The 24747-nt window shown below is 53.4% G+C and overlaps 9 protein-coding genes across 9 annotated transcripts; 5 read left to right on the forward strand and 4 right to left on the reverse strand.

Annotated features, from left to right (window-relative positions):
* Positions 1-825: 825 nt before the first annotated feature.
* Positions 826-6449, forward strand: CAOG_05436 (hypothetical protein). The gene is made up of 8 exons (XM_004346059.2): positions 826-1182; positions 2050-2199; positions 2278-2390; positions 2466-2948; positions 3071-3326; positions 3413-4145; positions 4230-4375; positions 4455-6449. The coding sequence occupies exons 1-8, from the start codon at positions 936-938 to the stop codon at positions 6278-6280; spliced, it is 3954 nt and encodes a 1317-aa protein (XP_004346109.1). The 5' UTR covers positions 826-935; the 3' UTR covers positions 6281-6449.
* Positions 6450-6629: 180 nt separating this feature from the next.
* Positions 6630-8518, forward strand: CAOG_05437 (hypothetical protein; the record flags this gene model as incomplete). Its single annotated transcript, XM_004346060.2, has 9 exons — positions 6630-6688; positions 6761-6832; positions 6897-6980; positions 7056-7139; positions 7216-7299; positions 7390-7473; positions 7563-7646; positions 7728-7811; positions 7900-8518. The coding sequence occupies 9 exons, from the start codon at positions 6630-6632 to the stop codon at positions 8456-8458; spliced, it is 1194 nt and encodes a 397-aa protein (XP_004346110.1). The 3' UTR covers positions 8459-8518.
* A 7-nt stretch (positions 8519-8525) lies between these two features.
* CAOG_05438 (hypothetical protein) lies at positions 8526-9021 on the reverse strand (the record flags this gene model as incomplete). The annotated part of the gene is made up of 3 exons (XM_004346061.1): positions 8526-8584; positions 8679-8894; positions 8979-9021. The coding sequence occupies 3 exons, from the start codon at positions 9019-9021 to the stop codon at positions 8526-8528; spliced, it is 318 nt and encodes a 105-aa protein (XP_004346111.1).
* A 63-nt stretch (positions 9022-9084) lies between these two features.
* CAOG_05439 (thioredoxin peroxidase PMP20) lies at positions 9085-10708 on the reverse strand. Its single transcript, XM_004346062.2, has 3 exons — positions 10528-10708; positions 9717-9752; positions 9085-9614 (listed from the first exon to the last, which is right to left on the reverse strand). Exons 1-3 carry the CDS (start codon positions 10633-10635, stop codon positions 9186-9188), a joined length of 573 nt encoding a protein of 190 aa, XP_004346112.1. The 5' UTR covers positions 10636-10708; the 3' UTR covers positions 9085-9185.
* Positions 10709-10753: 45 nt separating this feature from the next.
* Positions 10754-13036, forward strand: CAOG_05440 (hypothetical protein). The gene is made up of 9 exons (XM_004346063.2): positions 10754-10884; positions 11009-11143; positions 11259-11386; positions 11474-11572; positions 11664-11719; positions 11824-11913; positions 12005-12394; positions 12471-12562; positions 12641-13036. The coding sequence occupies exons 1-9, from the start codon at positions 10767-10769 to the stop codon at positions 12886-12888; spliced, it is 1356 nt and encodes a 451-aa protein (XP_004346113.2). The 5' UTR covers positions 10754-10766; the 3' UTR covers positions 12889-13036.
* Positions 13037-13092: 56 nt separating this feature from the next.
* Positions 13093-15375, forward strand: CAOG_05441 (hypothetical protein). Its single transcript, XM_004346064.2, has 4 exons — positions 13093-13677; positions 13801-14714; positions 14798-14969; positions 15043-15375. Exons 1-4 carry the CDS (start codon positions 13126-13128, stop codon positions 15286-15288), a joined length of 1884 nt encoding a protein of 627 aa, XP_004346114.2. The 5' UTR covers positions 13093-13125; the 3' UTR covers positions 15289-15375.
* CAOG_05442 (DREV methyltransferase) lies at positions 15308-16799 on the reverse strand. Its single transcript, XM_004346065.2, has 3 exons — positions 15970-16799; positions 15686-15879; positions 15308-15598 (listed from the first exon to the last, which is right to left on the reverse strand). Exons 1-3 carry the CDS (start codon positions 16749-16751, stop codon positions 15378-15380), a joined length of 1197 nt encoding a protein of 398 aa, XP_004346115.2. The 5' UTR covers positions 16752-16799; the 3' UTR covers positions 15308-15377.
* Positions 16800-17055: 256 nt separating this feature from the next.
* On the forward strand, positions 17056-19322 carry CAOG_05443 (imidazolonepropionase). Its single transcript, XM_004346066.2, has 9 exons — positions 17056-17220; positions 17348-17512; positions 17673-17699; positions 17790-17858; positions 17938-18084; positions 18168-18398; positions 18493-18724; positions 18805-18942; positions 19010-19322. The coding sequence occupies exons 1-9, from the start codon at positions 17113-17115 to the stop codon at positions 19171-19173; spliced, it is 1281 nt and encodes a 426-aa protein (XP_004346116.2). The 5' UTR covers positions 17056-17112; the 3' UTR covers positions 19174-19322.
* CAOG_05444 (ubiquitin specific peptidase 15) lies at positions 19226-24386 on the reverse strand. The gene is made up of 6 exons (XM_004346067.2): positions 24146-24386; positions 23546-23752; positions 22680-23340; positions 22115-22568; positions 21464-22019; positions 19226-21357 (listed from the first exon to the last, which is right to left on the reverse strand). The coding sequence occupies exons 1-6, from the start codon at positions 24276-24278 to the stop codon at positions 19652-19654; spliced, it is 3717 nt and encodes a 1238-aa protein (XP_004346117.2). The 5' UTR covers positions 24279-24386; the 3' UTR covers positions 19226-19651.
* Positions 24387-24747: the final 361 nt, after the last annotated feature.

Consider the following 24747-nt stretch of genomic DNA (forward strand, 5'->3'; position numbering starts at 1 on the left):
CGATCGCTCGCCATTGGACCTCCGGCTGTTTAGCGCGCTGTGTTTTAAATGCGAGGGCTATCACGCAATTCATGATGCGGGCTTAATCTATATCAGGGCATGGGGGGGATGTGTGAGTGAGTGAGTGCTTGTTTGATTGGAAGGATGATGAAGCCGAACGAAAACAAATCAGCCGATGCGATCGAACGAGGACGAGGTCGACATGTGTACTCGGAGCAAGCAAAAGAGTGGCAGGGTAGCAGTGTATCAAACCGAACAACAAAGAGCGACAGAGCCAAAAACAGGAGGAGGGCGGCGACCTCACGACAAACACAACAACAAATAAAAAAAAAAAAAACCTGCTCGCATGGGCTGTTTTTTGGAGCACAATCAAATTCGTTCGGTGGGCTGTAAGCATTGGTTTCTCAGAGCAAGCAAGAGGAGCAGTATAGCAATGTATGGGACACACATCAACAATCAACAAGACTCACGCAGCGCGACAGAGCAAACAGGCAATTCCAACAAACCAAAGCCAAAAATTCGTCTGACTTTTGAGCGTTCTGAGACACTCAGTCATTTCACAATGACTGCAAGCATTGGTTTTACACAGCTGTGAGCGTAGTAGCGAGCCACACGTCAACAACGCGACAAGGGCAAACGCTAAAGTCGAACAGCTCCCATTGGGGCTGAGAAAGTCGGTTAGCTCAGTCGCGTCACATTTCGCATTGGCTGCAAGCACTTGTAAAAACACGCGCATATTCCTACTCTCTTCCACTTGAACCCCCTATCCCTCTTACCTCTTTGCTACGGGTCGTCCCATTCAGTCAACGCTCTCAGTCGCATTGTTGTTTTTCAAATCGTTTTTTGTTCTTTTTGAGCTTTTTCGCCGAAATCGTTTGGAAACACTGCAACGACGACCCATTTTTCTTTTGTTTGCACTCATTTTGAACCAAGTAATGTCATCCTCGTCTTCATCTGCTTCGACTGCGACGGGTGGCGCGCTGCCGCCGATCGTGGTGGCTGGGCTTGTGGGCTTCACTGTGGTTGACGAGGGCATCGTGACCATTGATCCAATGCTCCCAGCGCCCTCGTTCCCGCCACCCGCAGCCGCCGCGCCGTCCAGCAGCAGCCACCAGCGGCAGCAGTCCGTCGACTTTAATGCGCCGGGTGCGCCGTCCAAGACTGGCTCTGACTCGTCGCTCGGTGCGTAAACTTCATTGCGCTGCTTATAACAACCGCGCCAACAGTTCTTCCTTCCTGTCGCTTCACAATGGGCCCCCCTCCTCCCCCGCAACACCCCGCATACTCTTCATGACTGAGCTCTCTTCTTGATTTGCGTGTTGCATGGCATCGCGGCAACTGAGCGTGTGTGTGCGTTGTTGAGTGTCGAGTGTCGCATTCTCTCACTTTGAACTCGCTCATTCTCTCCTTCGCTCTATCGCTCGCTCTCCCTTCACTCGCCGTCGCTTGTTATTGCTATTGCTTTGCTGAAACAACAAAGCAAAAACAGGGTTTGAATCGACTGTGGTTTTGGTTTGACTCGGAAAAAAAAAAAAAAAAAAAAAAAAAAAAAAAAAAAGGCAAACAAAACAAAGGCAAACAACAATGCAATTCATAATGCAAACCAACAAAGGGATTGGAGATTGCAGAGACTTGGATGGAAGAGGACGAGAGGGTGATGGAAAGACAACGGGGAGAGAGAGGTTGAGAGTGGATTGAGAGTGGATTGAGTGGAGAGTGCGAGGGAGTGGAAAGTGTTTGGTGTTTGGTGTTTGGTGTGAGTGAGAATGAGAGAGATTTGTGGTTGGCAACCAAAACGAAAAAAAAAAAAAAAAAAAAAAAAGATTCACAACAACAACAACAACAACAACAACAACATGATCTCAAAACAAGTGGTGAATTTGGTAAAGTGTAGCACGACAAACGCAAACAGATGCGAGATCGATCGAGACGGAGGGAGGGGGGGGGGCAAATCAGGGAGGAAACAGCAGAAGAGCGAGCACTGTCTGAGATCAACAGTGTCAACAACAACAACAACAACACTCACCCATTGACTTTTTGACACATCAGATCGTATTGCCGCACATGGACCGACGAACGCAAACCCGGCAGACTTGAACGAGCTGTCGTCGCCAGCTGCCTCGCATCACCCTCAGCGATCCGTTTACCCGCTCGAGTACCCCGCAGAGCACTACTTTGCTCGGTACTTTTTGAACAAGGGTATGGGGAGACGGCATTTTGACGCTCGATATCACTTTGAGGCTTTGCGCTCACGCCAACGTCGTAACATTCTCACAGAGCACTACAGTTTCGTCGGCATGAACTCGGCCTATGGCGCGTTTGCTCTCTCCGTGATCAAAGAGCACCAAAACAACAAGACCTTTTACCGCTCGTTGCTGTGGACGAAACAGGTAAAAGACAGCGCTCCAGAGACTCTCCCTCGAAAGCAGATCACACGGCTCACCGCCCCAATCTTTCTGTGACAGGGCGTGCACCACTCGTACTTTTTGAGACCCATCTCTGCATCGAGCCAGCTGCAGGCAGTCGCTGCGCACGTCGCAAAAGAACTTGGCTTGGACAAGCATGCATTCAGTAACATCCAGACAGTGCCAAAGCAACAGCAAGCAGAATTCTGCGCAGAGCTGCTCAAGCTGGAGGAAATGTTCATGCCCATCCGCGCTTGCATTGGTGTTGTTGACGGCACGACGTGCGGCCCCAACGCATCGCTGGACGACATGATTGCATCCAAAACGCCTGCCGCCGAAGCGAACCAGCTGCTCGATCAGCTTGGCAAGCGCGTCAACCTGGCTGCCATGGATCCCAGCTTGGCCAAGTATGCCGGTCTGACGCATCTGGGCGAGCCAGGACTGCTCAACACCGTGGAGACTGTGCTGACGCGCATGCTCGGTGTGGATATCGTGTTTCACGTGTCCTTCCTGCTTCCGCTCGATGGAAAAGAAGGTGGCTTGGTATGTTTGTCAGCTGAGACTGATGTTGCTCGCTAAGTGCGAGTAGGAGGAGAAGGAGGAAGACGAGGAAGTGTCGAATTTGCAAATCTCATGTGACATCATTGACAAACTCAAATCAACAGAGCCGAAAGCGCCTCATTGGCAATGACATTGGCGTCGTTGTGCTCCTCGGCAAGGACGGCGTCTTCAACCCGTCGGACTACTTGAGCAAGGTCAACCACATCTTCATCATTCTGCAATCGCACGGCGTGAATGCGCAAATGCAGCCCGTTTTCCGGCTCGCGGTTGTCTACAGGGACAACGTCCCCAAGTTTGGTCCTACTCTTAGCGATTCTGTTCTGAGCTGGACCAACATGCGAGCCTACATTATTGCGAAAAGTATGCGCTTGGTTTTTTGATCGATTTTGTTGGTTGTGTGTTTCCGGTTGTTCACTGACTTGATCGTTGCTCTGTTTTGGGACTAGCCTTGAACGGAATGCACGCTGCTCGCCAGAACGCCCCCGGATTCCGACGCGAAGACGTGTACTTGCGCCAACTGGAGGAGCTGCAGTCGCGGTACAGCGAGCGCATGCGCTCGGAATCCGTGTTTGTCGAGTTGATGAACACGGAGACAGCGCCGGCATCCACGGAGGGCGCGCACTACGAGTTTGACATGTACAACAGCAACCTTGATCTGTCGCAGGGCTCTTCGAGCACCCCTGGCAGCGTGTCGTCGCCGCTCCGCATGAGCAGTGCCGGCAACGTGTTTAACGACTTTTCGTCTGAAGCAAACTCGCCACATCGAGCAATGTCGCCACAAGCCAGTGGCGCGGATGTGTCTGAGCGTGGCATGCGCAAGAGCATTAGCACGAGCAAGGTTGAGGGTGCGCTAGCTGCCGCTCGTCGAAATGCCTCGCGCGAAAATTCCGGTCTGAGCGAGGCAGCCAAGCGCGAAGAGGCCGAGCAGCCCTCCATGCGCAAGAGCATCTCTGTCAGCAAACTCGGACCCAAAGATGCTGGAGCAGCCGGCGGCACTGGTGCCAAATCCAAGGACGGCACGCCGCCGCGCAGTCCAGCCAGCACATCTGCCGCAGTCTCATTTGCGCTTGAAGCAGTTGAGCTTGTGCAGGCTGACGATGACGATGTCGCACTGCCGAGCATTTCCGAAGACCTGCAGGACATGGCCGACCTGGACGATGATCGGCCGCACGTGACATTGTGAGTTTGTGCAATCAGTGTTGTGCAAATCTCATCCCGCGCAGTTCTCACCTTGTGTTCTTTATTTTGATTGCGGTCGGACAGCGGCGGATGGGATATCATGTCTTATGACGACGAAGAGGCTTACCACGACGCCACGCTTGGTGATCTCACTCGCAAGCTCGGTGATCTCGACGAAGAACAACGCGCGTACATTTACCGCATGATTGACATGGAGAGCGACGTTCGAGGTGAGTTAGTCAGATTGCTTCTCGCTTCGCCTGCACCTCACGCATACTCACACCACTTTCGCTTTGATCTTTCCAACAGCCAACGAACTCCTCGATGATGACTTTTTCTCCTCCATGGCCACCCTCGAACACACCACCTATGTGGACCTGCCGCCGAGCTCGGAAGGACACGGGTTTGCATTCGAGGAAGGTGCCGACCATCTCTTCGTGGTGAGCGTGACTCCAGGTGGAATTGCTGAAACGGCCGGGCTCTGCAAGGACGACAAGCTGCTCAGCGTGAACGGCGTCAAAGTCAATGAAAGCAATGTGGGCACCGTCGGATCGTTGCTGCAGCAGGAAGACACGGCGTTCGAGCTGCTCATCTCGCGTCCGCTGTCGCTGGACGCCGACGAAGCCTTCCAAGAAGCCAATCCCGTCAGTACGCTGGTCAAGGCATGGCTCGCTGACAAGAAGGACAGCATCTGGTCGGAAAAGATTGTCGTTGGGAAAAACCTCCTATTCGAGGCCGCGCCTCCTGCTGTTCCGGCCAACGTGCGCTCCCGCAGCAACAGCACGACCGCTTCGCCACGCACGTCGGTGACGTTGATGCCACCTGCATCCCCGTTGTCTGTCACTGCCGAGGCTGCCGCGCCCGATTCGCCTGGTGCGGCGGGCTCGTCCGTAGCCACCATGAAGTCGGCGCCAACGGATGGACACGGCAATTACCTGCCAGTCGCCGGAGGCACGGTGAATGCGCTGATTGCGCATTTGACCTCGGCGAACGACCCTGCCTTCACGGATGTCTTTATGCAGACATACTCGTCTTTCACAACAAACGAAATCTTGCTCAAAAAGCTCTTCCAAAAGTACTACCAGCCCTCGAGTTCCTTGGCGCTGGATGGCTCGTCGCGCACATCCTTCCTCGTGTGCAACGTCCTGAAAAAGCTCATCACAGATCACTGGGACGATCTCACTGGCAAGGAGTTTTTGCTATTGCGTGAGTTCTTGGTGCAAGCCATGGCCAAAAAGGGCTCGAGTGGCAAGGGCGAGAGCGCGGTGATGACGCTGCTTGTCGACACGATCAAAAACTACGATCGGCCGCGGTTGCTGGGCCTGGACTTGACTGACGGGCACTCGGGCCGAGCCAACGTGCTCGACTTTAGCGCAAAGGATGTCGCTCGCCAAATTACGCTTCGTGATTCGATTGTCTTCCGGCGCGTGCGTGTTTCCGAGCTGCTGGGCTCGGCCTGGAGTCGCGAGGACCGCCAAATGACCTGCCCCAATCTGATGGCCCTCATCAAGCAATTTAACGAGGTGTCGCACTGGTGCTCGACGTCCATCTTGAACGAGCCGACTGCATCGGGTCGCGCTGATGTGATTACAAAGTTCATCAAGCTGCTCAAGCACCTCTTCTCGCTGAACAACTTTTGCTCAATGATTGCCATCATTGCCGGCCTCAATTCTGCCGGTGTGTGCCGTCTCAAGTCTTCGTTCGCGCTCGTGTCCAAGCGTCTGATGGCCTCCCTGGTGGACCTCACGACCCTGATGTCGTCGCGTGGATCGTACTCCAAGTACCGCATCTTCCTGTCCAAAGTCAAGGGCGCCTGCGTGCCGTACGTCGGTCTGTACCTGCAAGACCTCACCTTTATCGAAGACGGCAACCCGAACAAGATTGGCACGGCTGCGCTGCCGCTCATCAACTTTACCAAGCGACGACAGGTGTTTGAGGTGGTTGACCGCATCCGAAACTTCCAAGGCCAGTGCAACTACAAGAGCATCAAGCCCAATGCCAAGATTCTGGGCATGATCAACGGGTTTAAGCGCATGTCCGAGGATGAAATGTACAAGCTGTCGCTTGAACGCGAGCCCAAAGTGAGCGGAACGGGACGCACCTCGTTCTCTGCGTTGACCAGCAACAGCCATTAAGGTTTGGGATTTTAAGAGATGGTTTTGTTTTCGACGCGGGGTTTTTCAGATGGACATTGCTTTTTGTGCATTTGTGTAGTAAGAGTGTTTTGTTCTTTGGTTTATTGTTACATTGCCCCGAGTTGCCTTTGTTGATTTTTTTTTTTCCTTTCTTTCTTTCTTTCTTGTGATACACTAAAAGTTTTTTGATTGAATCTCTTTTTCGTTGGTCAAAAAATGAATTCCGAGTTCGAATCTGGAAAGAATTAAGGCTCAGAAATATACTCGCGTTGAGATTTGAGTCTGTTTTTGGGAAAGTGTCAGTCCTTGTTTGTTAAGCTGTTTCGAGGAGATGCAGTTCACTCGGAGCATGGCTAAGAGACAGCGCGAATTGTACGACCAAGTCAAGAATGCGAGTGGAACGCTCCGGTAAGACAAAAGCCCGAGTTGATTTGGAACAAAGTGTTGGCAGCGTGTGCTGACGAAAATGGAGGCTGAGAGGCAGATGGGCGATGTTGGAGCGCAGGCGATTGCTGAGGCACTCAAAGTGAACACGACGGTGACTGGGATTTAGTAAGGCATACTGATGCGTGAGTGGGTGATTCAGAAGAGTGCTCACTGATGGAGGGATGGTCAGTCTGTGGGCGAATCAGATTGGTGATGTTGGTGCGCAAGCGATTGCTGAAGCACTCAAAGTGAACAAGACGTTGACTGAGCTCTAGTAAGGCATCTCACTCTTGTTGGTGCATGTGAGTGGGTGATTCAGAAGAGTGCTCACTGATGGAGGGATGGACAGTCTGCACCAGAATCAGATTGGCGTTGCTGGAGCGCAGGCCATTGCAGAGGCACTCAAAGTGAACACGACGTTGAAGGACCTCTTGTAAGTCATCTCACTCTTGTCGGTGCATGAGAGTGGGTGATTCAGACGAGTGCTCACTGATGGAGGGAACGGACAGTCTGGCTGAGAATCAGATTGGTGATGCTGGAACAATTGCGATCGCTGAGGCTCTCAAAGTGAACAAGACGCTGTCGTGGCTCGGGTAAGTCAATTCGCATCTACTGATGCTTATGAGTGGGTGATCAAGTAGAATGTATTAGGAGTGCTCACCGACGGAGGGTGGGATGGACAGTTTGATTGATAATCAGATTGGCGATGCTGGAGCACAAGCGATTGCTGAGGCACTCAAAGTGAACATGACGCTGACGCATCTCGAGTAAGGCACCTCACGTTGACTGATGCATGTGAGTGGGTGATTGCAAGCAGAAGGCATTCAGAGTACTGACTAATGGAGGGGCCTGACAGTCTGCACCGGAATCAGATTGGCGATGCTGGAGCGCAAGCGATTGCAGAAGCACTCAAAGTGAACACGACGCTGACTTATGTCTCGTAAGTTGCTGTGCGCTTTGCTTTGGTGGCCTTGCTCGTTGGCCAAGGTCAGCCATACCTTGCTCACCCTTTGAGCGATAGTCTACGATTCAATTGCATTGGTAATGCTGGTCTTCAAGCGATTGGTGAAGCGCGTCAAGTCAACCGGACTCTGACTAGACTTATGTTCGTTGTTTGTCCGAACGAATTGTGCTCTTCCAACCAACAGAGTCACCCTGCGGAGTGCTCATTCACCTTGATTGTTCGTGCGCAGAATCGATGACCAGATCAACCCTCTTGCATTCTCCTTGCTTTCACGATTGGCAACTGCTGAAGACCTTCAGACCGTGTTTCACTTGCTGACTGGCGGGCTGGCGCTGGAGGATCAACCCACATCTCTACCAGCACTGCCAACCGAGATTGTCGAGCTCATTTTGGACGAAGCGCACTACTGGCAAGGCGTGCAGCACACCAAGCGATCGCGGTTTGGTGATGATACTCCCAAGCGTATTCTGAAAGTCACACTGCCTCAGCGCGTCAATGGGAATTCGATCCGTGTGAAAGCAATTCATGTGCTTCGTGACACGAGAAACCGTTCCGACCGTATCGATGACAGCGGCTTTGATTTGATTGTTAGAGATGAGCGAGGTGCTGTTCGATACGAATGCTCGGAGAAAGCGACAATCGTCAATTCGAACCTCGAGCTTGTGACAGTCCTGCCAGCTAACCATCCTGTCATCCGACACATGCGCGCGGGTTGGCAGGTTCAAGTTCGAGCCAGCAAGTCTCCCGACGATGTGCTGTATGAATCGCTTTATGTTGGCTATGTCTAAGAAAAATGAATTCCGAGCACGGAATCTGGAAAGAATCAATAATAGAGCCTTCCCGTCATGCTCAGACTTAAATGCCACAGCGAATTTGAACAAAGATGGGACACCACGACGCTCCGTGCTCTTGAACTAAGACATGCAAAAAAAACCCCAGTCACCGGCTGATGTTGTACAAACAAACAAACAAACAAACAAGAGAACAAAAAAACTCTTACCGATGGACGAGGCTCGGAAGTGGTTGTCGTGCCAGTGCCTGCTCCGGAACCAACGAGCGTGTCTTGTCGAAGCGGGCTCGGCGACGCTGGTTGCTGCGCATCGAGCGGCATGATGGTTTGTGGCGGGAACTGCGGTGTGCCGTCGGCCAATGCCTTGTCGCCGTTTTGGACTTCCTCACGGATGATGTGCAGCACACGGCGAATGATATTGCCGATGGTAGTTTCTGCAGACCAAACGAGCGAGTGAGCCGCGGTTGAGCGTTGAGACACAGCAACTGAGAATTGGGATCAACTGCGCCTTTGCTTACCACTTGGTGCAGCCAAAGCAAGACGCTGTCCAATCTCACGCATTGATTGTTTCCCCCCCCCCCAAGGTGCAACAACAAAGTGAGCATGTTTTGGCTGGGCGTTGCATTGGGTGGGACTTTGTACTTGACAACAATTTCAGTCACACAGCAATCTCTCGCAATCAGATTTTAGCAATCGCGAATGCTCAAGAACACCTTGCATCTCGCTCAAAGCTGGTCGTAGATAACGTTGGCAAGGGAGCAGGTGAGACCGCCGCCGGAGGGCTCAATGTTGACGTGGGTGAAGACGCCGTCGTTGAGAACAGCGGAGAAGCGGGTGGTGCGGAGGCCACCGAGCGGCGGGGCGTTGAACTCGAGGCCGAGGGCCTTGGTGAGCTCGGCGGTGGGATCGGCGAGCATGCGGACCTTGCCTTCGGCGTTGTGAGCCGCGCCCCAAGCCTGCATGACAAAGCCGTCGTTGACGGCAATGACAGCAATCACTTCAGCGCCCTTGGCCTTGAGCTTTTCATAGTCCTTGACGTAGCCGGGCAGATGGGTCTTGCTGCAGCCGGGGGTGAAGGCGCCGGGAACGCCAAACAGGATGCCCTTCTTGCCCTTGAAGAGCTCGGCAATGTCGACAGTGGTCTTGGCGTCGTTCTGCGATGACGAAAGAGAGGGGAGAGAATTAGAATATAGGTGAGAATGGTGTCAAAATCGGTCTCGATTGCTACGACTTGACCATGCAATCAATGGCCTTACTTCGTAAACTTGGACCGAGGGGAGAGAATCACCGACCTGGCAAATCACAAGCAAATGCAAGCCAGACATATGAGCAAAAGCAAGTTAAAAATGCAAGAAACGGCGAGTATACTGGTATACTGAGTTTATACTGAATCTGAGTTGATCGGGTTGATGTCGACGTTGCTTTCCAAAAACACCACCCCCTCAACACCCACTCCCGCACCCCAACTCCGTCAGCAACCAAACGCGCTTGAAAAACGATTGTTGTGAGATGATCATCACAGAGCCGAGGTCAACGTCAAAGTCAAAGTCAAAGTCGAACGTTCAAGGAATTGGAGCAAAATTTGAAAATTGAAAAGCAAAAGCCGTTCCAATATTTACTCATTCCGCTCGCAACGAGAGCGAGACTCAAAAACCATCTCCATCGGAAGACAAAGCCGAGCACAGCACGACGCTTCTGCAAGAACGCAGGCAAGGCAAGGCAAGGCAGAGGGACGGTCGAGAGGGGGAAACCAGCAGAATGGAAATCTCCGTTCCGTTCCCTTCAGTTCAGCTCAGTATGGCACCATTCGAACAGCGTCGACCACAGGATTTGTCCCCAGCATGTGCGAGGAGTTTTAAACGACAAGCAAAGCATTAGGAAACAAAAGCGGAGAAAAAGTCCAGAGTCCGTGTCGAGGTCTGCAATGGAAGAAGCAGCAAGAAGTGGAAAACGGCTTCCTCGCTCTCTCTCTCTCTGCTTGAGGCACACACGACCACAGTACCAAGCCCCGAGAGCGAGCGATCGGATGGGAAGAGCAGAGTTGCATGGATGTGAATGAGTGCGCACTTTGACCATGGCTCGTTTGGCAGCGGATGCGAGTGCAGAGGAAGCGGAGGAGGAAAAGTGGCGCGCAGTGACTGCGAGACGAAGACTGGACGACACGGCAGCGAACATTGTGTAGTGAGTGCAAATAGAGAAGTGTGATGACGAGTGGACTAATGCGTTGTGGAGGGGGGTGGGGAAAAAGAGTGCTCGGTCTCTTAGAAACTCAGACCAAGTCAGAAGCTCAGTCTGTTTTTTGAGAGATGAACACAACGACGACGACGACAATGTCATCGCTCCAGCAGCCAGCAGTGGATATCGAACAGCATGCACTGCTCCGTGTCAAGCGATCGCGCGACGAAGCCCCCGCCGAGACGCTCTGTAACAAAGCCGACAATGCGAAAACAGCACATGGAAGCTCACAGTGATAGAGACCCCTTATCCCCGCTGGCTGCTCACTTTCGAACTCTCGCCTGATCATGTGTGCTTTGGCTGGTGGTGCCAGTTATCGAGACGTCGCACAAGCGCGCGAGAGAGGACTTTGCGCGTCGGTTTGGCTCGCACCGGCTCGGGCAGCCAGCGCAAGACGACGAGTCGGATCCACGGAGCGCAATCCCACAAGTCCTATCGCATCGCGAAGGTGCGTGTGTGCGTGTGTGTGCTTGTTGCTTTCAAATGTTGGCTGTGAACGGCCGAACAGAACAGGGAGAGCGTCAAACCCTCACGCATGGTTCGTTCGGTTGGCATTGATACAGCACAAGAGCTCAAACGACAGCAAGAGCTGCAGGCAATGGCCGACCAGAGCAAGCCCGTGCTGTTCCAGTATGTCACTACTGTGTCGGCGCGTGCGCTTCGAAGCCAAGCCGGCGTCCAGAAAGTGCAGGTGGGTCGTTCTGGTCGAGGGTTGTTTGTCGGGTTTTCCATTCGTTCCGTGCTCACTGTTGCTGGACGTTTTGTTGTGCGATCTTAGTCCGTGATTGAGCAAGAACGGCTGCGAAGACGGCAGGCGGTCGCTTTTAAAGCAAACCCGTTTGTCAAAACCGCCAAAGAGCGTCAAACTGCTGCGCGGGTAACGTTCTTTCAATCGCAGCCACGCTTCAGTTGGATGGCTATGACTTGTATGTGTGCTAAAACCCAACCGGATGGTCTTTTTGTGACAGGAACGCAATGCCGAAGCCCGGTATCAATGGATTACCGCACGGCGGCATTTTGACGAGTAAGGCGTTTGCGCAGCTTGCATGGCATTCGTGCCAGCTCTTGGCTGCTAAGAGTTGGTGGCCTACTTTTGAACTCATGTACATTTCTTTGATGCTGCGGTAGTGGTGAGGATCTCGACGAGCAGTCTGGCAACGAAGATCCGATTGCAAATCTCGGATTTCGAGTCTATGATTTGCAGCGCTTGGCTGAGAGGTGCGTCCAATCGTTCCTGTCGCGTGCGTGTGATACCTTGTGTTTCAGGCATTTGGGCTCACTGCCTCTTTTGTTTTTGTACGTTCTCCAGGCAAACCCCAAAGCTCAAAGCAAAAAGCGATCAAATTGTTATGAATATGATTCCGTTGGTGCGGGAACGTCTGCGCATGCGCGGAAGGGACGACACTGATCCTGACGAGATTGCCAACGAGCTGCCTTTCGTCGAAGCCGAGCAGGCTCGCCATTTGGCGGAACTTGAGCGGTCCTTCCAGGCGCAGCGGCTCGATGCACAAAAAGCAGCTGCAGAAATGAATCATTTTGGCGCCAGCGACGAGGACGATGGGCCACGACCTCCAGAAGTCTTGCGCGCTGCAGACCTGCCCGCTGCTTCGGAATCCGCTGCAGACGAAAGCGAGCCTGTCGTGGACATTTACATGGAGACTACAGATGCGACAAATCCGCTCAGCACTCCCGACGCCTTGTACGTGCAAAGGGGGTGGCATTGTTCGTTGACGTTCGTCCTTGTGATGCTCACCATTACGTCGATGTTGAAACAGCCCCGTAATTCCATTCCCCGAGGAAGCCCTGGTTGATGATGGCGAACTTTCTGACGATTCGAACTACTACGAAGACGATGACGACGAGAATGGTAAATATAGCAAGAGATTTGCGTTTGAACGTGTGATGCATTGGGGTTTCCCAATTCACTCACGCTCTTTTGTCGCAGATGAGAACAACTACCGAAACGACTACCCCGATGAGGACGAGTACGAAGAGGACAACCATCGCAGCGATTCAGACAATGACGAGCGCGTCTTTGATGTCATTAATCGATTGGACAGCGACGTCGAGGAAGATGATAGCGACGAAGAGTTTGATGAGACGAGCGAGATCGCTGCCTCAGCTCGAGCCCAATATGGAGCTGACTGGATGACTCGATTCCGCCAATGGCGCGAGCGCCAAGAACGGCTCTGAGAAAGCGACTGGTCGTTTTTGTTAACAAGTATACTCCATGGGAGCTCTGACACTTGATCGATGCACCACCGTCAAATGTCTGAGTTCGAATTGTTGTGTCGTGAACTACTGTACATCCAATTCGATCTCCATGCCCGTTTCATTGAACATGTCGCTTCTCTGTTATCCTTACTCTTCTCGATCTTGTCCCGCTCAGTCTTTGCAAATCGCCCTTCCCTTGTCTTTGTTTCGCCACCAATGGATTGGCAATGGAAAGTCAGGCTGATTGCTGCCGCCAGTCTCGCTAGCATTGCCGTGCTAATCGCGCGTCGCCATCGCCAACGCCGCCGCGCCCAGCGCGAGGCAAACGCGCGTGCAGTCCTGAGCCACATGGCTGCAGTTGAGCAGCAGCGCCTGGCGGACGACAACGTCGACCAGCCGCCCCAACGCGTGGCAGATCATCAAGCCACGCAAGAACTCCGCTCTGCGTTTGCCGCCACGGCCGCGCTCGCCGAGTCCGCCGGCCAGCTCGATGGCGCTGAGAAGAGCATTGCCGACCGCATTGTTGCTGCAGCATCTGCTGCTGGCGGGCAGGTCGCGGACGGAGCAAGTGCCATTCCCAACAACAGCAACAGCAACAGCTCGCCGACATTGCCTTCTTCGGCCTGGTCGCTGCTTCGAGTCGATCTGGTTGCGCCAGACCCGGCGATCGGGCGTCCTGTCGCAGTCACGGGCAACTGGGCCATGCTCGGATGTGCTGCTGCGTTTGGAAAGGCTCCCCTCTATTTCCTGCAAGAATGCCAACAACGGGTGAGAAATGAAGCTGTCAAGTTGTTGTTGTATACCGTTTTGAGTGATCCGCAACTGTGACTCATACTTGCTTGTCAAACTCTGTCACTCATCTTGGAAACCTGATCTCTCGTGTTGCATCAGCTCGGCGACGTCTTTACGCTCAATCTCGCTGGAAGGCGGATGACCATGATCGCGGATCCCAAGTACTTTGAAGACGGCTTTTTCAACGCCGAGCCTGCCATCAGCTTCAAGCACGCCATCCAGAACTTTGTCGTGAACATTGCCGGCATTGACCCGCAGCGCGTTCTCGACACGCATCGGGCAAGCCACGACCTCATGAAGGGGAAACTGGCGCCAAACATGCTGGGTCCGTTTGTTCCGACGCTTTCTGCCAACTTTGCATCCGAAATTGAGTACTTTCGCAACCGAGTCTTCCAGTTCCTGGACACCAAAAAGTCTGCAGACGGCTCCCCAGCAGTGGCCCCCTTCCATGCACGAATGATTTCCTCGCCAGATTCTTCAGGCTCCCCGACGACGACCGTCGAAGTGGATCTACTGTTCTTTGTCCGCCATGTCATGTTCCGCGCGGCCGTTCCTTGCCTCTTTGGGCGCGAAGCTGCCGACGGCGAAAAGCTTGCCACCCTGTTTACCAACTTTTACATTTTCGACAAGGACTTTGAGTATGGCACTCAACTCCCAGGCGTGCTGCTCCCTGCATTCGCCAAAGCCAGAAAGTGGATTATGGAGAACATCTTCCGCCCCACGGTCGCACGAGTCCGGCAACGCGACCCCGAGAATCCCGACCCGAAAGCTGTCAACCAGGCTCTCTTCCACTCGCTTTCGCATCTGTTCCACGCGAGTGATGCGCCTGGTTACGGCATGCTCCTGCTCTGGGCATCCCAAGCCAACAGCATTCCCGGAAGCTTCTGGGTGCTTGTCTTCCTCCTCTCTCATCGGCAGCTGTACGACCAAGCGCGCGCAGAAGTGCTCGCCGCGACGAAAGGCGCTGCATCCATCACCTCCGAGATGGTTGCTCAGATGCCGTTTTTGCGCCGGTAATGACGTTGTGATTCTTTGCTGCGATGGCGAAGCGAAGGGGGGAAAGGATTGAGTCTGACCATCTGCTTGTTCTGCACAGCTGTATTTTGGAAACCATCCGGCTTCGCGCTCCTGGCATGATCACCCGTCGCACAACCGAGGAAGTGCGCATTGGCGAGTACACTATCCCTGCTGGAGACTTTTTGGTGTTGTCCCCCTTCTGGGCGCATCGCCGAGGCGCCAACTTCCAGTCTCCCCATGAGTTTTTCCCAGTAAGGCGCTCGCTGCAGCGTAGTGAAGGAGTCGAGAGGTTTGGTTTCTCACTTTCTGCTCTCTTTCTGGCAGGACCGCTGGCTTGCTGCAGATGTGGACAAGAACAAGCTGCTGGATGGATTCATTGGCTTTGGTGGTGGCCGTTACCAATGCCCTGGTCGCTGGTTTGCGCTGACCGAGATGGCGCTGTTCCTCGCTCACATGTTGCAATCGACGCGCTTGGAGCTTGCCAGCCCAGCGCCCGAGCCCAGCCCGCTGCATCTCGTGGGCGTGCAAGAACCACGCACGCAGTGCCTTGTGAATGTTCAGTTTGCGTGAAAGGGTTGTGGATGTGATGTAAGCATGAAGAATTCTTTTGTTGTTCATGACAAAATTCGACAACAAAAAACGCGACCAGCGCTTAACAATCAATCCCTTGGTCGCAACACGAGCAACAAATCATCCAAGACATAATACTTGCGGTACAAATCGCCGTGGCACAAGTATGGCGACCGTCCCATGGCCTCCACGGTGAAGCCCGCGGGCTCAATTAGTTGGTGGATCAGCTCCTCTGCCCACTGCTCGAAGCAAACGCCAGTCAACTGGACTGTTTCGACGGGTTTGTTTTGTCGTCCTTCTGGTGTGGAAGCTGTTTCAGACAACAAACCAAAAATGAAGAAGCGAGAGGATGAGTTGTGGTCACAGAGGACTGAGATTCGTTTCAGATGTTCCTTACCAAACTCAACATAAGGGCGGAATGGCAACACAATCGCCAAAATAACACGACCCGTCTTGGGGGTAAGGCGGGAGCGAATGTCTTGCAGCAGTGTGCGAGGCCGTTCGCAGCGATCCAGCACGTTCAGGCACGAAATGACATCAAAAGGACCCAACAAACGCGGATCCGAGTGCAAGTCCAGTGTGTTGATTGATCTGCACCCCCCCCCCAAATATCATCAAGTTCGTGAGTAAGCGTCACAAGCACTCCCCAAACAAAGCAACTCAACTTTCAACAAGTCTCACGTAAAGCCACGCTGTGCCAGGCGCCAGGACATGACGGCAGAAGCTTCCGTTGTGGTAACAGAAGCAAACATCGGAGCCAGACGAGCGGTCACGTTGCCATCGCCGGCACCAATGTCGAGCAACGTTCCAAAGTGCGGAATACGAGCGCTATTGCGATCAACATCGAGGTGCACTGACGATCCCGACGCGCCTCCAACAGCATCAGCATCAGCACCAGCAGCACTTGACGGAGCAGTGATTGCAGGGAAGTTTGACTGTGCAGTGGTGCCCGTGTACGATCGTGTCAGCAGCTTGGCAAACTGCTCGGTGGATGCGACGTGCATCTGGCCACGGAGCAGGAGACCGTTGACGCCCGTCATGGAGAGCACAGGGCGCAGCACGGCCATCACCAGCGAGTGAAAGTAGTGGCGAACCATCGAGCCATACAGGTTGTAGCTCTCCTCAAGGAAGGCCGCGGTTCCTTCGTCCAGACCCAGGTGGACGTACTTTGACGCGAGCTCCGGGCTCAGCAGCTCGGGTCGCATTGTGAACTTGAGCTTTGTGGTTTCGGCTTGGGTGAGGAATGGCAGCACAGGCGCCACTTGAGCTGGAGCTGGAGCTGGAGCAGCATTGGAGCGACTGGTTGACTGGGACGACATTGTGCTGGCTCTGCTGGAGAGTGGACGGCGGTGCAATCCTGTCAATGATGATCCTATTGAGGATGATGATGGTGATGGTGATGATGATGATGACGGTCGGTAGAGTGACGATGCAGTGAGAGTGCGGTGCGCCACGCGGTGCATCGAAGTCAAAGAGCGAGCCAACGAGAAGTAGAATGAATGGAAGAAAAGAAAAGAAGAGTGTGACTGTAAGCATATTGCGATTGATGGAAGAGAATTGAAGAGATTGAAGGAGATTGAAGGAGATTGAAGGAGATTGAAGGAGATTGAAAGAGATTGAAGGAGATTGAAGCAATTGAGGTTTGCACTTCGTTTGTAGGATTGCGATTCAGTTGAGATGCATCTGGTCTGAGATCTGAGATTGTGACTGAGATTTGAGATTTCGAGACTTGAACGCGTTTCGCTCAGAATTCTGGCAGTCTTCTCTTTGCTTTTGCTTTTGCCCTTTGTTTGTTTCATTCAAAACAAGTCTCAAAAAAAAAAAATGTCGACTTCCAACAAGACATACAAACTGTGTGTTCACAATGCGGCGCAGCTCGTGACCGTCTGCAGCCAAGGCGAGCGCATGAAGCGCGGCAAGGCGATGGACGAGGTGAGGAGAACTGAATGTCTGAGACTCTGACTTGTTCGCAGTTCGTATTTGCTCATCTTTGCACTACTTGGCGTCTGTCTGTGTATATAATGATGATGATGATGATGATTGCTGATCGCTGCTGCAGGTCGCCATTGTGGAGAACGGGACGGTCGTGATTGGCCACGACGGGCGCGTTGCGTACGCTGGACCGGCTGCGGATGCGCCTGCGACTGCGACCGACGCAGACATGGTTGTGAATGCAGCGGGTAAGTGCGTGCTGCCTGGCTTTGTCGACGGCCACACGCACCCGGTAAGAAACGATGATCCGTGGAGTCGGAGTCGGAGTACGACCGTGACCGACCTGGCTGATATGATGCGAAAATGAGCTGACTTTGCCGGTCGTGGGACTGCGTATCTTGGGTGGTGAATGTGTTACTCATGGTGCTGATGGAACGTGTTGGTTGGAGCAGGTTTGGAGCGGAAGCCGCGTTCACGAGGTTGGTGTGACTGGAATGCCAATTTAGCATGTACTGTATGCTATGGAAGGAGACTCACCATTGCGTGTACTGCGTATTGCGTGTGGGTAGTTTGCCATGAAGCTCGCTGGTGCAACGTACATGGACATTCACAAGATGGGCGGTGGCATTGGATTTACAGTGAGTGACCGCGAAAAATCAACAATTTGGCTGCATCCCTGCTGATATTTCGGTGATCTGGTTTGCTCTCTGTCGATAGGTGCAACACACTCGCGCTAGCAGCGAGGAGGAGCTGCAAAAGCTGCTGCAGGGACGCTTGGATCGCATGGTTCGCGCAGGCACTACTTGCGTTGAAGCCAAGAGCGGCTATGGCCTTGAGACGGCGACAGAGATGAAAATGCTCAAGGTAACGAGCTCCAGCCCTGTGCAATGAAGACGATGGAACCCAAGCACATGCTGAAAATCTCGTTGTCCCCTCGGTAAATTTAGGTTTTGCACCGCGCCAGCAAATCCCACCCAATCACCATCTGCTCAACCTACCTGGGCGCACACTCAGTCCCCAAAGGCACGCCTGTTGCAGACTACACAAAGAACATTGTGGAGGAGCAGCTGCCCGAGCTGAAGCGATTGATGGACGCCGGCGAGATTGCGCCCACGGCCATCGACGTTTTCTTTGAGAAGGGCGTCTTTGAGCGCGAGGATACGACCCGCATTCTTCAGGTTTGGTAGTATTTGCATTTGACCAGCTTTTTGGTAGTTGGGTCTGCTGTCTTCAAGCTCCCTCAACTTTTCTTCTTCTTCTTCTCCTGAATAGGCTGGAAAGCAACTCGGCTTGCTGCTCAACTTCCACGGTGACGAGCTCAATTTTGTCGGCGCTGGAGAGCTTGGCGGTGAGCTGGGTGCACGCGCCATCAGTCATCTGGAAGAGGTGTCGGACGCTGGCATTGCTGCCATGGCGCAGCGTGAGGTGTTTGGAACCCTCCTGCCCACGACCGCCTACGTGTTGCGCATCAAGCCCCCGCCTGCACGCAAGCTGATTGACGGAAGTGAGTGCTGAGTTGGGATTTGTTTGTTGTGCGAGTAGTTATCGGTTGAGCAACGCTCACCAAATCCCGTTTTGCCGCAGATGTTCCTGTTGCTCTTGGCAGCGACTTCAACCCCAACGCCCATTGCTTGGCAATGCCTTTCGTGATGAACCTTGCGTGCGTCACAATGCGCATGACCATGAATGAGAGTCTCGTTGCGGCGACCATCAACGCTGCAGGTACGTCACTAGATTGGTCGCATGTTTTTGGTGGCACTTCCATACATTTGACTTTTGGTTGAGACAGGCTCGTTGGGTGTCGCGCAAGACCATGGCTCGATCGAAGTTGGCAAGCTGGGCAACCTCGTGCTGATCGATGCGCCACGCTGGGAGCACGTCGTGTACGAACTGTACGATCCCCCGATCGAGACTGTCTTCATCAAGGGTCAGGTCGCCCATTCGCGAGCGTGACTCTAATGGATTCTGCTCAAGTCGTACTTGGAATGGATTTGTGCTCAAGTGGTGGGGGTTGGATGTGCGCAAAGTCTATTGACAAGGCAGGATTGCGACCATGAATCAATCACAGTCATCACAACAATTAAATTGGATGCAACGCAACAAAAATCAAAGCAGAGAAATCGGATGGAGAAAGAAAATCAGCGGCTACTAACAATATAAGAAAAAAAGGAGGCATTGAAGGAGAGAAGAAAGCAAGAAAAGAAAAGCACTACGATGTAGAGCGACAGGCTTCAAAAGAACTGAAAAAGTCTGAGTGGAGGAAGCAAGCAGGAGGAGATAAGTGAAAAATGGCAACACCAGGACAAACAATTCGTCCGGGGTTGGAAACTAAGAAAATGGTCAAGAGACAGTTGGAAAAGTCCAAGACGAGAAAATCAACAGAATCAAGATCTGCCTCCGAGAGAGCCAAAAGACGGAATGCTGACAGAATTTACAAGGGTGTCTCTGGAGAGTTCAGAAAGGCCTGCAGGGTGGCCGGGCAATCAAAAATGGGCGAGTCGGCGATGTCATACGCCGGAGGTGGGATGGGAGCATCGGAAATCTCCTCGTACGTCGTTCCATTGCTCTCGGTGCGGCGATGATGAGAGGCTGAGGGTGTGGTGCGACGGCCTACAATTTCGATATCGTGCGAGGTGACGGTCGAAAAGCCAGGGAGCGAGCCAATGTACGACGAGTCTGGTGCTGCGGGCTGCGCTTGTTGTGCCGCTGCCTGCTGTTGTGGCTGAGTCGCGTTCAACAACGAGGTTTGGGCCAAAACTGCCTGCTCCACCTGCTGCTGGGTGAGACGCGCGGCATCTTTGCGCACAAGGAACATGATGTACGCAGACTTGGACACAACCGTGCTCGGATCCACCTTTTCGACACGGGAATCGTCGTACGAGTACCAGATGCCAGAAAGCGGGTTTTTGCAGAAGGCAGTGTAGTGGCCGCCGCCCAGCGAACCAAAGTGGTTGCATACAGCGTAGACGTCATACAGCGAGCCCTTGTGAGGACCCAGTAGAGTTTCAAGATTCGCCGTGGCGCGCTGCAGCTGGGCGGGCGACACGTCGTCGGACGGATGCTGCAGTGCCTCTTCGATGCGTGACGCGTTCGGGCAGTAGTGCGACATGTCAATGTCTGTGAGAGGGAAGGTGACCGTGTCGGTGAGCTTTTTGCGCAGCCGAGTGGTGAACTGGAAGCGCTTGAGATGGACAATCAGCACGTCGGGCAGCTTCCACAGCTCGAGCTTCTTGACGGCGCCCTCTTGGTGCTGTTTGCACTTGGAGCAGTACCAGGCGTCATCCGCCCCAAGCTTTTCCTCTTGCAGGAATGATCCAAAGCACTGGTGCAGCGAGAACGTTTCGTCCGAGTCGTACGAGTACGGGCGCTGGTGGTGCTGTCGCAGCGTCTCGTGCTCTGTAAACCCAGTGATGCGAGAGTCGTCGAAAAGAGCCTTGCGCTCTTTGGGGATCCATTCACAGAGCAGAGTGAGCGTTGGCGGCAACGCAAGGTCTTTGCAATCGACCGCAGCGATGAGTTCGGTCGAATTTTTCAGCGTTTTCATCATGAACAGCGCGTCCTCGGGATTGGGAGTGGTTGGCTGAGCTGGTTGGGCGTCGGCGGTCGAGGCGGCAGTGGCGGAAGTGGCAGGAGAACTTGAATCAGGAGACGCGATCAAGCCATCAACCTTCTGCGCCTTCTGCGCCTCACCGGTTGCTGGCGAGGACTCTGATGCGACAGTCGTCAAAGAAGAAGAGGCACCAGTATCATCAGAACTGGTGTCGAGCGACTCGGCAGCGAACGTCATGCCGCCCTCCGCCGTTGGCTCTTGGACGAGAACAACAGCAGCAGCTTCAGGTACAACAGCAGTTTCAGGTTCAACTGCAGAGGTGGCCGCTTTTGATGCCTCGGCGACAGCGTACGGTGATTGTGGCACGACAGCCGTCGGCTTAAAGTAACGAGAGCGGTTTTGGTTTAAAACCTCCTGGTACAAATCCGCATAAGAAATGTTCGACGGAACCATGAACATGAATGGCGGGTCGAATCGCTTTGCGCCAAACGAGTTGGTATCGACGCGCTGGTCTTGCTGGGCCACGATGATTCGTGTTTGCCGAGTGTCTGAAAACGCCTCGCAGCCTTCAAAAGCAACGAGCACAACTAGAGCATCACAAAGGCAAGAGAGAGAGACACGTTGCAACAAAAATCAGAAACACAAAGCCAAGACGACAAAGTTGTTTCAACCCTCCGCATTCAACCAACTTACAATTCTCGGCCACGGCATCGAGGGGCTGAGTCCGCGGAAGCGGTTGAAGGCGGTTGTAGTCTTGCACAGACAAGCACAGCTCATCGGCAGCGTCGACGGACAGACCGGCCAGGCGCGCCAGCTCGAGCCTGACATCGTGCACCGTTCCACTGGGGTCGGCATTGACCAGAAAGCGCGTCGCCTGGCGAGTTGGATCCAGCCACACCATAGTAATGATAAACTTGCGCAGGACAACTTGCTTGGGCAAAGGCAGCGAGAGGTACATGAAGGGATCAAACTTGACCGAGCGACGTCCGCAGCCCGGGCAGACAAGAGTCGATTTCAGCTGGCCCTGGAAGTTGTCCACCACAAAGCTGTTGTTTCGCAGCTGGTGGTCCTTCCACGAGTCCACGGCGAGCTGCAGCTCGAGCAGAATGTTGCCCGTGCCGTTTCCCTCGCGCACCTCCACACACGGCTTTTTCAAAATGCGGTTGAGGTCCTCATGGATGGCGTCCATCAGGTAGGCGAGAAATTCTTGCGCGTCATGCTGCAGGCTTCCCTGGAATTGTGGCGCAAACTTGAATCACACAACAACAAAAAGAGTGAGTCGGCTGAAAACGACAACGGCGACCAAAACCCGAGGCTGTTTTTCCCCCCTCCTCCTATCATTACCTTCACCAAGCCACTCTTGAAATCGTCGGGACGAATGCACTTGAACCGACCAGACCACAGATCTTTGACCAGATGGGCAAGTTGCGAAACAACCTCGCCTTTCGTGCCCAGGTTGTTTTTCGTGTTGATTTCGTCCTTGAACCGCGAGCCAATAAAGTACTCGCACAAGACGTTCGTGTTGCTGATACACTGCAGGACGGAATTCATAAAGCACGTGTTGCCAATGTTCACGAGACCCGTTGCGCCGAGCGGTGCGCTGCCTGGAGGCGTTGGAAGCGAGGCAGATCCAGCCATCCCTGACGACCACAACGGTCCATTTGAAGCGCTGGTCGAGGCGGTGGATGAGCTCTTGAGACCCGCCCAGGGCGTTTTAATCCCGCTTGAGGTTGTGCTGGATCCGAGGGAGGCGCTGCCAGCTGGCGACGAATTGGGGGCGGCGGGAGCACTGGAGCTTCTGTAGTCACCGTGTTGTCAAGGGGAAGTGACGTGTTGTCAGGGGAAGTGAGAGAAACGACCGTGATGATACAAAATGATGAGCAAACCTAAGAAAACTTGACAAACATACCCGTTCGTGCCAGAACTTTGCTCGCTCTTCGATGACGAGGTCGACGCGCGCTTCTTCCAGCGAGAAAACAAGCCAGTGCGGCCGCGCGCTTCCTCGGTGCTGCCTGCCGAGTCGGTGCGCGAATGCCCGGACGATGCGACAAAAGGGGTGATGATCTCCTTGCTGTTTGCAGCATGGAGGGCCGGTGTGCTGGAAGAAGTCGCAAAGTTGGTTGATGCGGCATCCTGGCCGCCGTCGAAGGGGGTGGGTGGGGCGGTCAGAACACCTGATGCGTGCGTCTCGTGGTGCCGTGTGGGCGAGCTTCCGTCGGAACTGCCTCGATGGTGCGTCAAAAATGGTGTGGCTGGAGAAATGACGAGGGTGAGTGCTGGTTTGGCGTCGGACGACGAGGCCGAGACGGAAGGCGGTGACAACGGGGAGACGCCGTCCGAGTCGGTGACTGCGAGTTGGACGCTGTTTCCGCCAAAGCTGCCCTCGCTCGACTGTGACACGGTGGACGCAGTGTGCGTGTGTCTGTTTCTGCTCGTGTTGATGGTCGAAGCCGATCGCTCGTCGAACGATTCTGCATCCCGTTCTGACGCGTTTGCAGATGTTTCCGTCTCTTGCTGTATGCTCCCGTTTCTCGAGTGCTTTTCGCTACTACTTGCTTGAGCTTTTCCGCCTACACAGCAGACAAAGTTGTCCGCCAAAAACAAATCATACAACATTTGACGTGAGTGAGTTAAGAAAAATTTCAGCCAAAACCAAAACCAAAACCAAAAAAAAAAAAAAAAAAAAAAAAAAAAAAATCCGGTCATAAAAATAAACCAGCAAAAAAATTAAGCTTCAATAAGCTTATTGTATTGTTTTTCAAAGAGTCTTTTTACCTGTCGCTTCGTGATGTGATGGCTTGGATGTCACATGAGGAGCAGCATGATGGGGAGTAATAACGGTCGTTGCACTCGGAGCGGTGGTGGTCGGGCAGGGACCAAGCTCGGCCTCCGCGTCAGCAGCACTCACTGCATAGTCGCACCGAGTCCGTCCGCCCGCGGCTGCTGTTCGGCCTGCGCTCTTGCGGCTGTGACTGCGCTTGCCTGTGTATTTGCCAAGGTCATCAAGGGGCAAAGGGAATGAGAAGCAGGGCGGTTTGTTTGCCGCAAGTTCGAGGAGAGAGTGGAGTGGGTCAGTTGTGGTCGGCGAACGTCAAGGTGCACTTCCAGCGTCATGGTCTGTCGCTGAAGCATGTTCAACATGCTCTTTTGTTTCGTATTCACTCTCCGTTGTATGGTTTGAGCGAGAGTGAGAGAGCAGAGACCAAAGAGCGAGAGAGAGAGAAGGGCAAACAGTTCAATGACAACACACAACACGGCGCGTCACTCCGACAGCATTGAACATTCGAGCCAGAGCGCCAATGAGCGAGGGAGTATCAGACTGAGGGAGAGAGTGTGTGCTTATGTGTAAAGGGTGAGTGGGGGGGGGGAAGGTACCTTTGAATGAAAGCAGGCGACCCAGCACGGAAGTCGAATGGTGCGGAGTCGTAACGGCAGCAGCGGCAGCGGGAGTCGCAACGGCAGCGGCGGCGGCGGTGGGGAGGTCAGGCCCAGTGCTGCCAGCGGACATGGCCAGAGAAACAAAGACAGAAGGGAGAAGGGAAAAAGAGAGCGAGTGTGTGAGATTGAGTGAGATTGAGTGAGTTGTGTGATACAGCGAAATGAACGAATTGCTGAATGGAAGAACAAAAACTGAGCTCGTCTCAGCAAGGTTGAAAAATAAAGATGGAAGACAAAGAAACATGAACAGAAAGCAGAAGAATCAGAACAACGGAGCAGAACAACGGAAGCAGAAGAGCAAGCCGAAACAAGGACAAGAAGAAACTTGAGCAACAGACAACGCGAGCAGAAAGAGCAAAAACGATAAAACTGAATAAGAGACAATGTTGGCACTGATTTAGAAAGCGACAGGTGGATGGATGGGAAGGGAGAGCGGCAACCAATGAGACCACAATGCGATGAGATTGTCCGTCTCAGAAATCACCGTCCATTTTTTTGCTCTGCTCCATCTATTTCCACCTGTGCTCAGCCATCGATTC

This window comes from Capsaspora owczarzaki, assembly GCF_000151315.2.
Source record: "Capsaspora owczarzaki ATCC 30864 unplaced genomic scaffold supercont2.9, whole genome shotgun sequence".
In the NCBI taxonomy this organism is placed as follows: Eukaryota; class Filasterea; order Ministeriida; family Capsasporidae; genus Capsaspora; species Capsaspora owczarzaki.